This window comes from Trachemys scripta, chromosome 4 (assembly GCF_013100865.1).
Source record: "Trachemys scripta elegans isolate TJP31775 chromosome 4, CAS_Tse_1.0, whole genome shotgun sequence".
NCBI lineage: Eukaryota > Metazoa > Chordata > Testudines > Emydidae > Trachemys > Trachemys scripta.
The window spans coordinates 62,692,846-62,708,809 of NC_048301.1; the positions used below are offsets into that span (position 1 = coordinate 62,692,846).

A 15,964-nucleotide genomic window follows, 5' to 3' on the forward strand; every position below is an offset into this window, starting at 1 on the left:
TAATCAGCACAGTATTTATTAAGCATTAATTTTCTTAAAGCCTAAAAAGATCAAATCCATATTCTGGCCCTGATGCCAGAGGAAATAGATCCAATGGGGAAGGGGGCATATTAATGCACTGCCACTGGTATTGATTTATCTTCCAGAAAAGTGATGCTGAAACAAGAACAAAAATAAACAAAACGTATAAGTGAAAGAATTACAATTGCAAGCTAAGTACATACAAATGGAGGGGGCGGAGAAAGAAAGAAAGAGGAGTCAAATTAATTACTTTATAAAGTCCACTTGACTTTTTCTGCAAGGTTCCCGACTATCTCATGAAGTTCTGATTTTCCAGAACCATTAGTTGCAGAGGTTAAAACAGAAAAAAAGAGGGAAAAGTACACATTTCAATGGGCTTGGGTTCTGAAGCATCTTCTGGAGCAGAGTCTCAGGACTTTAACCTTTTGTTGCACCACACTGCCATATTGCCTCATGTAGTCATTTGTGGCCATGACTTTATTGCCTAATGTGACATAATTGCATGGTGACATAGTATCTCCCACACAAATGAAGGTAAGCAGATGGGTCGCTGCCATGTCTTTTTGGAAGGAGGTGCTCTCACTGAGGTGGAACAGAAGTGGGGGGGCAACGTATGGCTTTTGTGAAGTAAGTAGAGCGATGTGCCCTCTAATTACAAGTCTCCCATTTCTCTTTGACCTTTGTGCGGAACTGAGTCTATCACAGTAGTAAGAGGCACAGCTCATTTCAATGCGAGTTTAGGACTATGGAGCTACCATAGTAGCACGAGAGCTCTAGTGTCATTGAGCCCTACAGATAAAAGAGCAGAACCTCTGGTATATAATGAAGTAGAATGAAAGTTCTCTAATTAAGCTTCTCTTCTTCCATTTCTTTCTCGTTTTTCTTTCATTTTCCCTTTTCTCCTACTCTCTTTCTTCACTGATTCACTTCCCATGTACCACTTCTTTCTCCCATTTTCTGTACCAGGACAATATGGGCTTCTCGTACGGGACTGCTCCTCAAAGTGATCTTGGGGAATTAATTGCCCGAATGGTGAAGAATGTGAATAGCATGCCGAGGACTGACTCAACTCTAGATTTCCAAGGCTCAGAGGAAAGGCCAGCCTGGGTTTGTATGCCTCAAGCAATGACTGTCCCCTGCCTCATAACTCTTCTCCCAGTAACCATACCAGTTAGAAAAGCACAGCAACTGTGTTTTGAAATCCCTTACACATTGCATTGAGTTATACCATATCAGCTGAAGAGAACTAAAAAATTGTTCTAAAAAGCGTTGGGCGTCTGTGTGTTCTTAGGAACTAAATGATTTCAATCCTCTCAAGATGCAGCAACAGGTATAATTCTCCCAAAAGACTATGTTAGCATCCAGAGAGGCAGCTGTCAGTTAAGATCACAGCTTAGAACTTGTGTGAACAACTTGCTCCTAGTAGAGAAGCAGCAACAAAAAGTGTCAGGAAGTGTGCACTCAACTTCTCCCTCCTAATAACAGTACTATGTCACTATTTAACCCTTTGTTAACTACACAACACTTAGGCACAAATTTTCAGCAGGCTTCCATTAATGCACCCACAAAATGTGCAGATGCATTAATTTGCTTGTGCAAAAATCCACATTTTTGCATGAAAAATAGGTAATAATTCAGTTAATGAAATGTTTTACTTGTGGAATTGGATGGCTTATGCCTACAAAATGATAAGTTCACAACATCTGCAGATTCATTAACGAAGTCCTTTGCTTGGGAGGGATGGTGGAATGGAAAACGTAAAGAAAGAGATTCGAGGGACACAAGATCTCCACCTTTACCAAAGTAAAGGCTCTAGAGGGCCCTCAATCATAAGTAAGAGCTCCTATATACCTCATTTTAATATGTGGAATATTAAGGGAGTTCTGTGAACAGATGTGTAAGGTCCTCAGAAACAGCTGGAGTAAGGAAATACCACAGAGACAGACAGAGGGCTGCTTGGAACAATTCAGCCTTATAAAAACCACTGGAGGGCAAGGGAGAAACACATCAAAGACTATATGAGTGATGAAAAAATTCAGAACATGGAAATCCATTTGGGTGATAAAAGGTTGGGGGATTTCAAGAAAAATAGAGTGAGGAATGCTAGAAAGGTTTAAGATAGAATCATCCAACTACTGGGTAAAAGAGAGACTTGCTGTCCTTCCCCATTTCGCTGTTAAACAGTACCAATACTCACTCCTCAGGGCTACAGATAAAAGAGCAGAACCTCTGGCATGTAATGAAGGAGAATGGAAGTTCCCTAATTAAGCTTCTCTTCTTCCATCTCTTTCATTTTTTTTTCATTTTCTGCTGCCTTTCAGTGATAAAGTAAATGATGCTTGTCCATTTATATAATATTATAGAGCCTAAAACTTTCTTTTGTAATACTTCTGTTTTGACTGTAAAAGAGACAGATTAATTTAGAAGTTAATAGAAGGAGGACAGAAGGAGAAATAAAACTTTTCCTGTTTTACATCAGTTTTTAGTCTTGCAAAATGATATAATTCCTTGGGGAAGTACACAAATGTATACAAATTATGCAATTCCTTGCAAGTATTCTTGGCTCCTGTACAAATGACCCTCCTAGTTTCCAAGCATAGGCTGTCGAAACTGCACCTATTCATCTGGGCACTGTACCAGAGTTCCTCCTCTGGTACCACACACTAGTAGAAGTTCACAAAATTATTCCGGAAGTTGCCATTCCTGTTGCTATATTGTTTGCCTGGGTGCTACACTGCTGAGCCACCACCATCCAAAGCCGTGATACTGGGAAGTCACTGGCTGAAAGCGCTGTCTCCTAAAGAGTCAATTTAGCAGAGATGGGAACTAGAGGCAGGAGCAACATGAGAATTTAAAAATTGTAAAAGGCGGGGATTGCCGAGGGGAGGAAAACAAAAAAAATTAAGGGGATAGAGAAATGAAAAGAGGAGAGCTGGAGAGGTTAGTTGGAAATAATATTAAAGTTAAAAAAAGGGAAGAGGGAAAGAGGAAATGGACGCAGAAGGGAAATAATGGAAAATAATTTTGACAGCCAGGTTCGTTCTATTCTATCTTGTTATTTGTATCAGACACATTATCGTAGTACCTGACTCAACGAATTCTCCATTTCTACCTCTCCATGTCTTATCTATCATTGGAAATGCATGAATGGCTTTTGGCATGTGCATGCAATCCTTATGCATCATATATTGTTATACTACTGTGATTTCAGGTTCCTTTCCAGTGACAAAAATAGTGGAGGAGGAGGGGAAAGTTTCATATTTCATTTCATACATATGAATTTGATCACCTGGCCTTTCTTTTTGTTGCTTATATCCACTATAACCCTCTCTTCAATTCTCTCTCTTTCCAATACATGGATATCCTCAGCTTTAGGAATAAAAACATGTCAGGTACCTGAATTGCGGGTTAATGCCTCAAAGTATCTCTCAGGAGACCTAAGCATCTGTAGGTTGAGACTCTACCCCTGAGCACATCACTCTTGAAACTCAATTGGTCTGACTTTTTTTAAAGCATGGCTGTTATAAATCATTTTGAAATATAATGTATATCTACAAAGAAAATGAGAATACATGTTAATATACGTAAGTGGGAACAGAATATAACATAAGACATTTTAATACCGTCAGTATAAGAGCACAGGATGGTATAAAGTTAAGAGAATTCTAATATGTAGAGTATTGACTCTGATGTTTCTAATGGTTCTGATGTTACTAATGGATATGCAGTAGAAACCTGCTAATCCAATAAAAAAATTGCCACTTTGTCACCTCTCAGCAAAGACTGAATAGCAGAAACTGTAGAGAAACTTCACATTGATTAGATTTAATTATTTTAAGTAAATATACTGTAGGAAAAATACTAGTGCATTATGAGGTGTTCCCATAAACCAGTAAACTAAACTAAAAATAAATGAGCAAAGTACATTTTGTGATTGAATTATTAATGGTTTTTATTGTTTTCATTCACTTATCTTACTAGATGGCAAAATTCACAGTGAGTCTTGCAGTTACAAATTAGTGAGGTAACTCTTTGGCCCAGGAGGTGGCTGAGCACAATCAGTTATTGCTTGGCCGGGACATACGTGCTCAATCTCCAGATCCAGAGTGACGGTGCTACCTTTTGACACTACCAAATGTATATTCAGACTAGTGATGGCCCCGAGCCACAAAGTTCAGACCAGAATATGAGCTTTACCAAAGTTTGTGATGTGGTTAGATCTGGGATTTTGGTTTAGATCCCTCATTAATTCATATATAGTGTTAATGAACAAGACTCCCTGCATGAATATTCATTAAAATGCATAGTCAGTCATCTTCAGAGATGGCGAGAAGAGCTTCCAGATGTGCGCACTCTGCCCAATCACACACTGGACTGTGGGAATTATTAGTATACGTTTATTAACCTTAATTTGGGAAGATTGTATGTATTTTATGACTTTTAAAACCAAACTTTGTACTTTGGGATGATTTAAGCATTATACCCAGATATGTAGAAACCCTTAACCTGTGTATTAGATCATTTTAACATTAGCTTTGATAAAAAAAAATCAGTTTATTCTGTTTCATAAATTCATTGACTTTTGAGTGCAGAAGGGATCACTAGTCTGACCTCCTGTATGACACAGGTCAAAGAATTTTATCCAGTAATTCCTCCAAAAAGCTCATCTTTTATGATTGAGTTACAACATTATTTAAGAAAGACATCCATTCTTGATTTGAAGACTTCAGGTGAGGGATAATCCACCACATCCTTTGGTACATTGGTCTGTATCTGATACAGCCTCTCTTAGGGATAGATTATAACCTAACCTTGCAGTTAGATGAACTCTATGATTTATGGGTCTCCTCCTATGATCCTACGAAATAGAAGCAAATGGTCATTGTCCCAATTTCCAAGTGACATATTTGGTGACCTAGTGTGGTGCAGAGGGAGAACATGGCTGCCTTAAGTATAGGAATGGGTGTTATGTACTGCTTACTGTTTTTATTCCATATTTTACAGACTATAATCCCAATGCAGTTTGAGACACGCATGACTTGTGGGCTAGTCAAAGGACATGCCTATTCAGTTACTGCAGTGGAAGAGGTATGTATGGATTTATTCTTTCCTACAGCTAAGAAGAAGCTGTTGTTTAGGACAGCCAAGCAATAAGTCAAAACAGGGAGAAAATAAAAGTTATGAGTTTTTGTAAACAAAATAAACATTAAAATTATACAAGTTTTCTTGAAAAGGAAGAGTTAGAAACCCATTGGGATCTTGGCTGGGAGGTGGGGGAAGGGAAGTGTAGATAATGCACAGCAAGTTTAAACCAAGGGATATTGGCGCAAAGAGAACTCCAGTGTGCCCGCAGCCATGCTGCCTGTGCTGGGAGAGCATCAGATCACTGGAGGGGTAGGAGACCTCTAAGGAATACATAAGTGCTGCAGGAAGTGAGCATGAGTGATTCAACAGGGAGTACATTTCCCTCTGAGCCCATACGAGACTAATTAATTTATTCAATCGTGTTTTCTTTTTCAACAAGACATCATTTAAAGCGGGAAAAATAAAGCTAGTGCGGCTAAGGAACCCCTGGGGACAGGTGGAATGGAAAGGAGCCTGGAGTGACAAGTAGGTGAAAAGCAAACCTAGGAGTCTATAGGGTGGGGTTAAAAAAGTCATTCCACTTTAAACGCATTGTGCTTGTTCTGTGATTGCATCCTAAGACTAAAATGAGGTATATGCAATGTCTGTGCTCTAGTACTGACACCTGTACTTGGAATATGAACACATCTATTTTTCTGGAGGCTGCACTGAGTGCTTAGCTGGGGGATTACTTTAGGCAAGACAGGATTTTAAGAAAATACGAAATCTACTAGGGAAGGGGAATCTTGATGACAGGGAGAGAGGAAAGAGCATGGCTTAATAGTTCAGCCAAGAGCTTCTCCTGTTGCAGACATAGACAAGACTGTGACCTGGAATGGGAGGTAATCTTCTAATGCACTCATGGGCAACGGGCATCCCAGGTGAGGAGAGGCTAAGCCTCCCCAAACAGCCAGGCATGGCCCCGCCCACACTCTGCCCCGAGGCAGCTTTCTGCTTCCTGCTCTTCCCCCATGGCCCCAGCCCAGGCTGCTCCTCTTCCCCGAAGTGGGCTGTGGCCAGGGCTAGGGTGGGCCGGCCAGCGGCCTGGGGCGGCTGGGGCCGGTGCTTGGGCTGCCCAGTGCTGAGGCCACCCACCCAGTGCTCTTGAGCTGGGGGCGCTGGGGAGGGCAGGTTGGGGTGGCCCGGGGGGCCAGCAGTCGCAGAAGGGGGCTTGGGGTTCTGGCAGGGGAAGGGGGGCCCTCAGACAGAAGTGGCGTGGGTGGGAGCTAGCCTCTCCGAATGGGCGGTTCATGTGCTGCCCATGAATGCACTGAATAGCAGGAGCAAAGGGGATCTGAGAGAGAGAGAGAGAGAGTGTGTGAAAGAAGAAATGAGATTTCTCACTGAATTTTGCAAATAGGAGCCTCTGTAGCTCTTAAAATAGGACTGGAGTTTGCAACACTTTCCATCTCTGACCCAAACAGAATAACGACAGTACAGCAGATTGCTGAGTGCTATATGAATGAAATGGAAACTAAAACCTGAAGTGTGTGCGCACTTGCCTACCTGTGAGGGAGTGGTAAGGTGGTGTTTGTGGTAAAGTCAATAGCACAAAATAAGAAAAGCGAATCAAACTTGTCTGTGGTATCAGCATTAATGGGAGTAGGAAGAGGGAAACTGACTAGGATGGTTGCAGATATAGTAACAAAAAAACCTGTCAGTCATGGCTGTAACATGATTAAGGATTAGGACATTTTTGTGCCAGCTGGTGGCTTTGTACACCGTAGGACTTATAATAAAGTATTAACAATTTCTTAAATAACTGTGTATTGCAAAGTGCAAGAGATTCCTGTTTGTTCTTTTGCAGTTCAGATGAATGGAACTTAATTGACAAAGCAGAGAAAATCCGACTACAGTACAGAATTGCAGAGGATGGGGAGTTCTGGTGAGGATACACCTTCTTCCATCTCAGAAGTTGTGTTTTCCCTGAAGTTATTCCGTGTCTATGCTTGACTGATTGGGTACACATGAGAGTTCCTAGAGATGCTAAAAAGAATCGTAGCTCCACGAGTTAAGGTTGCACAGACATTCTTGCTACCAGTGCTCTGATGAGCATGTGCAAACTGAGATTTTTCAAAGACTTACAATTTGGCCAAATGGGGGTGTTTTTTTCCAAGGCACACCACTGACCCCAGCCTAACAAGCCTTTTCCCCTGCTGCCAAATTTCAAGTTCCAAAATAAAGAGGTGCTAGAGTTTCTAACTAAAAGGATGTCAGATTGTTGTTGTTTTTTTAAACATAGGCAAAACAACTTTTTTCCATAATCTCATTCTTGGAAACAGCTGAACCATTTTTGCCAAAATTTTCCAACTAAATTCAGCCTGAGGCATGGAAAACTTCAGCTTGAATGAATATAGTTTGGCAAAGTTACAAGCAACTGAAAACAGTCTTATAAATGGGAAGTGACAGGCAACCTTAACAATAGGTGATGCTACCAACTCTGCCCATAATTCAGAGACCACCAAAAAGAGTAAGATCTGCTTTTTATGACTTGGTTTTTCAAAATAGTGAGCACCCACAAATCCTACTGAAGTCAATGCAGGCACTGAGCATTTTTGAAAATCAGGACCTTAGGATATGTCTGTGCTTCAGCCGGAAGGTGTGATGCAGTGTAGGGTGGGTTTGGGAGATATGTCTACACTGCGGATAGGTGTGATTCCCAGCACAGGTAGCCAGACTCACAGCAGCTCAGCTCGAGCTAGTGCACTAAAAATATCAGTGTGGACATTGCAGCCCCTGAGGGCAAGCCTGCCCAACCCCCTGCCTCTAAGCTCAGGCAACTAGTCTGAGCCACCACCAGTGCCACAACATCCACACTGCTATTTTGAGCATGCTAGCTTGAGCTGACTTAGCACAAGCCTGGCTACACATACTGGGAATCACACACACATACCCAGCTGATCTGTAGACAGAAACTAAGGAGCAAACCTTCAGCCTAGTACTTTACCCAGCATAACTATTTGGACACAGGATGGATTTGTGGAGGAATAAAGGGGAAGGAATCCTCCCCACCAGAACATTAATTGGTTACAGAATCATATCTGGCCAGTACTGCTGACTTGATGCTGCAAGTGCCCCTAAATCATCTCCTTCATTGGGCTGTCACGATAGGAAAATCTGAATGGCAAGAGATTCTCTGGATTCACCACCACCTACACCCTGCATACGGACTGATAGGAAGCCATCTCCATTGCGCAATGGAACATGAATAAAGGGGCCATGAATAAAGGGGCAGGAATTGCCCCCACACTAAATTAACCTAAATAGGGAGACAATATTTTAGCTGCTTTTCAGCTTTGTTTTTCTATCCAATAAGCACCACAAACCTTTGACAGCAAGCAACAATAAATGTTATTTGCGTTGTGCAAGCACAGATTGAGATACCATGTTGTGATATAGTTTGTGACAAAAGGACATTTGGGTCTTCATATTGTAACAGTGCAATATAATGATTCTCCATCTTCATGCTGTGACACATCATCATTATATATTCATGCACCGTCAGTTAGCCTCCAAATTTCATCTCCTTATGACTGCAGTGACTCAGGAAACAAAGTTCTGACTACAGAGAAATGTCAGAGCAGGAGTAAATATCAAACAATAAGATCACAGAATGTTTTAATGCTATTTTATAATTAAGATGAGATCAGTCATTTAAATCTGTTTCTGTAGATAAACAAATGATTACCAAGATTTATGTACTGAGCAATATTTCCCTATATGAACCTAGTATGTTCTGGCCCAGAAAACCGTATCTGCTGTCCCCTACAATAATAAACTTAATTTCAGAGGGATTATTCTCTGTACTTCGGGATTATTGGCAGATAAAAGATACTGAAATAATCAGTGTAAAATCTCTAGGGCAACCAATATCTCTGTGTCTCCTGCACCTCCAGAAGGCATTCACTAGAAGGCTACATCTATACCTGGAGCAGGTGGTGTGATTCGCAGTTTGAGCAGACATATTTGCACGAGCTCTCATCAAGCTAGCATGCTAAAAATAGAAGTATAGCCACAGTAGCTCAGGCAGCGGTAAGCAGCAGCATGGGCAAGCTGCCTTGAGTATGTACCGATAAGGTCTGGAGGGGAGGGGATGTACTCAGGACAGCTAGCCTGTGCCGCCAGTCGCTGCTGCCCATGCTACTGCAGCTACACTGCTATTTTTAGAGCATTAGCTCAAAGAGAGATAGCATGAGTATGCCTACTCAAGCTGGGAATCGTACCCACCCAGTTCCAAGTGTAGATGGAGCCTGTAGGTGACACAGAGGAGGCATATTCAAAGAGAATATCATGTGAGGAAAAACTGGGTAGCACAAATCTATTGTATCTTTAGAAGAAAAAAAAATAAAAAAAAATCCTACACAAAGTCAATCACTTAATAAATCCAAGTAAATAAATAAATGGGAGATGATGTCAAGCCACACAATCCAGAAGCAGATCTGGATCTAGATTTCAAACATCCCAAAGTTGTGGGTGTCCTAATCCAGTTTTTGGCTTGACTCATTTGCAAAATTTAATCCAAGTTTAGATTTCAAATACCCCAACAAATGAGAATGAGTAGATAGAGACTTTTGATTCAGGCCCTTCTCTAATACAAAAGTAAAAGTGACATAATAGACAGACATTAGCATTAAGTTTCACAAAGTACCACACAGTCAGAAACTCAAACTAGACAACTGTATTTAAAAACAAACTGAATATTAAAACATTGAAGCATCCCTTAAATTTCAGGCAGGCTACAGAAGCACAACATCGCAGAGTGAAATCAAATCAAACCACAGCATTGGTGCTTGTATCACTTCCATAGCAGCTTTGTCTAGGAAATAAAATAATGTTCTCAGACTGTACAGAGTGGCTTGTTAGCAACAGAAAAATTATGTTAAAATTGTCTGACCAGTTCTACTGTACAGTAAATTTTTGGAGTCTGTTTTTCCACATCACTTGTGTTTATCAGTCTAGGTCACCCTTAGACTTATAATGCAATTGACTACTTGAACTCATGCTTTTGATTCCTACACAGTCATACTGTCAATGTCCAAGCCAACCTGGTAATGCCCTTCCAGCAGTGGGACAAGAGGGGAAGGAAATTCAGTTGGATTTTCCGTACACACAGCATTTTAGGACACCATAAATCTAATTAGTCTGCCCTTGTCAAACAGTGATCAGGGTGGAACCAGGAAGAAAAAGGACTGCTGAGTTTCCATATTAATAGGAATGACAGAGTGTCTATTATATGGACAATTTCAAAGTGGTGCACAAGGTGGGCACAGAAATTGACATGATCTTTAATCTTTATTAACTTAATTCCCTACATGTGGTTTTGTATGATTAAGATTTTGGGGTGGGGAAATTGGTTTTATGGGATCCATTTTCAATATGAACCCAGAATCCAAGTTTTCTTATCTGTCCAGTCCTATTCTTTGGATACCCATTATTTTCTCCTTTCCCCCTCCCTGCTTCTCTAGGATGTCATTTGACGATTTCATGAGGTACTTCACAAAGCTGGAGATCTGTAACCTCACACCTGATACTCTGGAGTCTGATAAGCTCCAAACTTGGACTGTTTCAGTCAATGAAGGGCGTTGGGTGAGAGGTTGCTCCGGAGGAGGTTGTCGCAATTATCCAGGTGAATAAAATCTCTTCTAGTAGAACCAAACTCCCTTGGCCTCTGATTGTGTCAGATTTCACAGGCTATGCAGAATCATGCAGCAGCCTAATCAGCACTTGATGTAGGAAAAAATCCAGATTCTGCAAAAATGGTGTTGATTTTGTAGTTGGTACATTCCTGAGTCTGTAGTGAGGTAACACCACAGTATGGTGTTAAGAAACACTGTACTCCAGAAAGTACCATTTTACCAAAAGAGATGTAAACCCAAAGGGACCTAACTATTTTTGTTGTTCAAATATTCCATAGCACCTGTTGTGAGAGAACAGATGTTAACTTCCATGTGCTTGCCTAATTTCATTGTAGATATCTACATTCTCCCAACTTCAGTTTCCTCAGGAGTTTCAGTGCGATATATATTCTTCTTCATTTTCTGTCCTCAGTTGTTGTACACATTTGCAATGTTGCTATAAAACAACTGCAGCATTTCACATAGGGGTAGCTGCATCTCAGGCTGGGTCTACACTACCCACCTGAATCGGCGGGTAGAAATCGACCTCTCGGGGATCGATTTATCGCGTCCCGTTGGGACGCGACAATCGATCCCTGAATCGACGCTCTTACTCCACCAGCGGAGGTGGGAGTAAGCGCCGTCAATGGGAAGCCGCAGAGGTCGATTTTGCCGCCGTCCTCACAGCGGGGTAAGTCAGCTGCGATACGTCGAATTCAGCTACGCTATTCACGTAGCTGAATTTGTGTATCTTAAATCGACCCCCCCCCCCGTAGTGTAGATGTAGCCTCAGTGTTGGCTGAAGTTATAGAAATATGATAGGGTTTCTAAGGCTACATCTACACTACAGGCGGGGGTCGATTTAAGATACGCAAATTCAGCTACGCGAATAGCGTAGCTGAATTCAGCATATCGCAGCTGACTTACCCCGCTGTGAGGACGGCGGCAAAATCGACCTCTGCAGCTTCCCGTCGACGGCGCTTACTCCCACCTCCGCTGGTGGAGTAAGAGCATCGATTCGGGGATCGATTGTCGCTTCCCGACGGGACGCGATAAATCGATCCCCAAGAGGTCGATTTCTACCCGCCGATTCAGGCGGGTAGTGTAGACCCAGCCTAAGTTAGTGGTGGTTTCAATTTTACAATGTGAAGCTTGTAAATCAGCAAGGGCTGAAGGATGCAAAATTCTCTAAATACTATAAATGCAAGATACTCTTATTTGCCTTGCAGATTGTTTGTTGGGAAGGAGTGGATGTTCTGGAATAGGGCAGTGCCAATCTTCACTAGAATGTGAAATGAGCCATTAAATCAATTATTTTCTGAGCCAGCAAAGGTAACAACAGAGAGTAGAATGGATACTTTGGCTTATCTGACAGAAGTTCCTCTTTGCATGGAAATGGAGAAAAAACAAAGAGTACACCAGATTCTTCTTTTGTTAGCTCATCTTACTGCAAGTCTAGGCTTCCCAACCACAAGTTAAGCAAGACACATATGGAGAGGTGAGGAGTCTTAGCAATTAGGTTTGGCATTCCCAAAAAAATTTCTAATGTAAAGCCATAATGTACTAAGATAAATAAGACGTGATGACTGGGGTGTCTGTAATACTTTTTACTGGAAACAGGGGTCTTCTTCCAAACAGGTTGGGAAGCCCTGCTGTATGGAATACAGTAGAATGGCTACTACACAAGGTAAACAAAACTGTGCACCATCAGTAATAGCACTAATGTCAGTGACTATATAAAATATGAATATAGCCCCATAAAGGAGTCACATGGTGAAGAGTCACTTGTTGTATAGGCCAGCTTCCATCCTTGGTTGCAGAAATCAACTTCGGCACAAGGAATGTGTAAAAAAGGAGATGAACTCAGTTTTTGACCTGTCTACCAAGAACTGCAAACCAGGAGTGAATATAGGAGATAAATAGAAGATAAAACAGGTTCTTTAAGATGATACTCCAGTGAATATCATCTTAAGGACTGAAGTTATATATTAATTTGGGGGGGGTGGCATCTGGGGTTTTGCAGATACATTTTGGACCAATCCGCAGTATCGCTTGGAGCTCCTGGAGGAGGACGATGATCCTGAAGATAATGAGGTTGTCTGCAGCTTCCTGGTTGCACTGATGCAGAAAAACAGGAGAAAAGAGCGCAAACTCGGAGCCAACCTCCTCACTATTGGCTTTGCCATTTATGAGGTACCACTACTGCCCAGATGCTGTTCATTGCAGCAGTGCCACATAGTTCAGCTGATCCCAAATTGCAGCCCAACAGTACAAATCCTCCATGGACAGTAGCTAATTTTATAATGTAGCCTCGTTTACATGAACTGTAGATTTTGCCTTTAAACACAAAGATTTTTAAGGGTTCCAGCAAGAAGTTGATTTCCACTACTTTAAAAAAAATATCCCTGTGGTAAGCATGCGTATCCTATCTTCAGCAGAGAAGATGCAAGAAAACAGGAATAAAGTATTATCTTAGGCCTGGTCCCCACTAAGCCCCCACTTCGGACTAAGGTACGCAAATTCAGCTATGTTAATAACGTAGCTGAATTCGAAGTACCTTAGTCCGAACTTACCGCGGGTCCAGATGCGGCAGGAAGGCTCCCCCGTCGATGCCGCGTACTCCTCTCGGCGAGCTGGAGTACCGGTGTCGACGGCAAGCACTTCTGGGATCGATCCGGGATCGATTTATCGGGTTTTAACCAGACGCGATAAATTGATCCCAGATCGATCCCAGAAGTGCTTGCCGTCGACACCGGTACTCCACCTCCCCCAGATCGATACGAGGAGTTCTGGTATGGCAGGCCTTTCATGGTAAAGATTGGTCTAAAACCAAACCAGAAATTGTATCAGTAATGCCTATCAGTAAATGGGACTAAGCGGTCTCATAACAGTACTGAAAGAATGAGGAGTGGCAGCTTTTACTATTCAGTGGCTGGAGAGAGAATGTGGTACCTGAAAGAAACTCTTCTAGAGTGGATGGAACTAAGAGAGTAGGGAAATTCAGGTCTCTGTATTCATTTAGTCCATATTAATTTACAGATAAGGATTTGCCCTGTGTCATGTTATCTAGAAAGATCCCTTTCCAATCCCTATTCCCGACTTTCCCACAATTGCTCCTCAGTAGCATCCCAAACTTCTCTTTGGTCAGGGGATTTACGCCTATCAGAATCAAATACTGCATCGCCATTGGCAGTACCCTGTAATGGTGATGAGAATCACTGAAAGGATGAGGTGAGATAGATAGAAGTACATGACCTGATTTTCAAAGGTATTGAGCAATTTCACTTCCTGTTGACTGTAATAGGAAATGGTGTTGTTCAGCACCTCCCAAAGCCATGTTTTAGTGTTAATCTTGATTTACTTTGCAGGGGACCCAAGAGAGTTTGAAGGGAGGTTGGGTTTTTTTTACGTAAAGGAGTGAGGTTGGTTAGAATGTTTATGTGATTTGAGGAATTTATAATTGATTGCAGTGTGCCTAGAAACTAGAACAAACACTTTTTATCTGTTCTTCTAAAGCTAGATAAAATAAATAAGTGCACTCCCCCTGCATCCCTAACCGTTGCCCTGCTTTGTTTCTCTCTAAGGTGCCGAAAGAGGTATGAGCTGAATGGAAGAAGAATTGACATCTTGGTGTAAAGTTCTCAGATAACGTAACTTTTGTGCCGTCGGCGTAAGCCGGCTGGGCTTGTTTTCAGTGGTTTAGCACAAGTGACAGTCTTACCCTTTGAGTATCAATTAGCGACATTGTGAGTTCACATCTTCTCTTCTTATTTCTCATTTTATATTCTTTCCTTTCCTTTTCCCTTGCCTCAATATTCATCTGTTAAGTATGGATCCCATTCATGTCTTTTACAGTCTGGTACCATGGACCACAGCTAGCAATGACAGCCATCATCTGGCTATTGTGTTCCATGCAGCTAAACCCTATAAAACCTGCAGACTGCTTTCTTTACCTCCTAAAGATATGCCAGGTTCCTGTGTATTCTGCAGCATGGAGCTTGCTATAGAGTTGCAGAATTCACTCCTTGCTGCAGAATAATCTTCTGGAATATAGGGCTATGTCTACATTAGACCTTACAGCGGCTGCAGCTGCACCACTGTAAGGTCTCCTGTGTAGCTGCTTTATGCCATCAGGAGAGAACTCTCCCACGAGCATAATTAAACCATCCCACAGACACGCTCCCACAGACATAGAATCATAGAATCTCAGGGTTGGAAGGGACGTCAGGAGGTCATTTAGTCCAACCCTCTGCTCAAAGTGGGACCAATCCCCAGACAGAGCATTGTTACAGTGCCCACAACCCTGGAGGTAGACTCTTTGCAAGCAGACATAGAGCTGTCCACACCAGCGCTTTTGTCAGGGAAAATTATGTCAGTTGGGGGGGGAGGTTTCACACCCCTGACTGACTAAAGTTTTGCAGACAAAAGTGCTAGTGTAGCCAAAGCCTTAGCTTTCATTAAAAAAAAAAACCAAAAAACAGTATGTTCCCAGCCATTACAATTGCAAATAAACCTGAGCCTTCAGATAGCACCAAGGGAGGTGTGAACTGCCTATCTTGATGGTGTGTTAACTGTGAAATTTCAGGATCACCTTTTGAATATTGTCATTGCTGATTGTTTTACAGCTGATCATTTCAGCAAAAAACATCTAGCAAATGTGCTTAGCTCAGAATCCCAAACCATCTCTCAATCTCTTCCCAAAAGCCCTACTGTCCCTACCAAGCTACTAAATCCTCCACCTTTCCCCATCAGTTATGATGCAATTATGCCTTGCCAATAACAAAAAAATCTGTAGCACACTGAAAAAGTGAGACACTACATAGAGAAAGGTAAACTGGATGTAAAATCAGAATATTTAATATGAGCATACTGTACTTATAGAGTCAGACTTTAAGGCCAGAAAGGACCATCATCTAGTCTGACCTCCTGCACACTGCAGGCCACAGAACCTCATAGACCCACTCCTGTAATAGATCCCTAATCTCAAGCTCAGTTACTGAAGTCCTCAAATCATGATTTAAAGACTTCATATTACAGAGAATCCACCATTTTTACTGATTGCATTATTTTCATAGTTAATTACATTAGGGTTACCATATTTAACAAATAAAAAAAGAGGACCCTCTACGGGGCCCTGGCCCCGCCCATTTCCCCACCCCCCCCAGCCCCGCCCCAACTCCGCCCCAACCCCGCCTTAACTCCAC

At 41.9% G+C, this 15,964-nt stretch overlaps 1 protein-coding gene across 6 annotated transcripts in view; it reads left to right on the forward strand.

The window, feature by feature from the left end:
* Positions 1–15,964, forward strand: part of CAPN3 (calpain 3) — a 71,231-nt gene that overhangs the window by 20,124 nt on the left and 35,143 nt on the right. For 5 of the 6 annotated variants that reach the window (XM_034769168.1, XM_034769166.1, XM_034769169.1 and 2 more), the window contains exons 6-12: positions 988–1,128; positions 5,026–5,109; positions 5,546–5,631; positions 6,953–7,030; positions 10,611–10,771; positions 12,784–12,953; positions 14,345–14,356. In XM_034769168.1, the coding sequence (XP_034625059.1) occupies positions 988–1,128; positions 5,026–5,109; positions 5,546–5,631; positions 6,953–7,030; positions 10,611–10,771; positions 12,784–12,953; positions 14,345–14,356 (732 nt within the window). The other variant, XM_034769171.1, reaches the window with a different exon arrangement.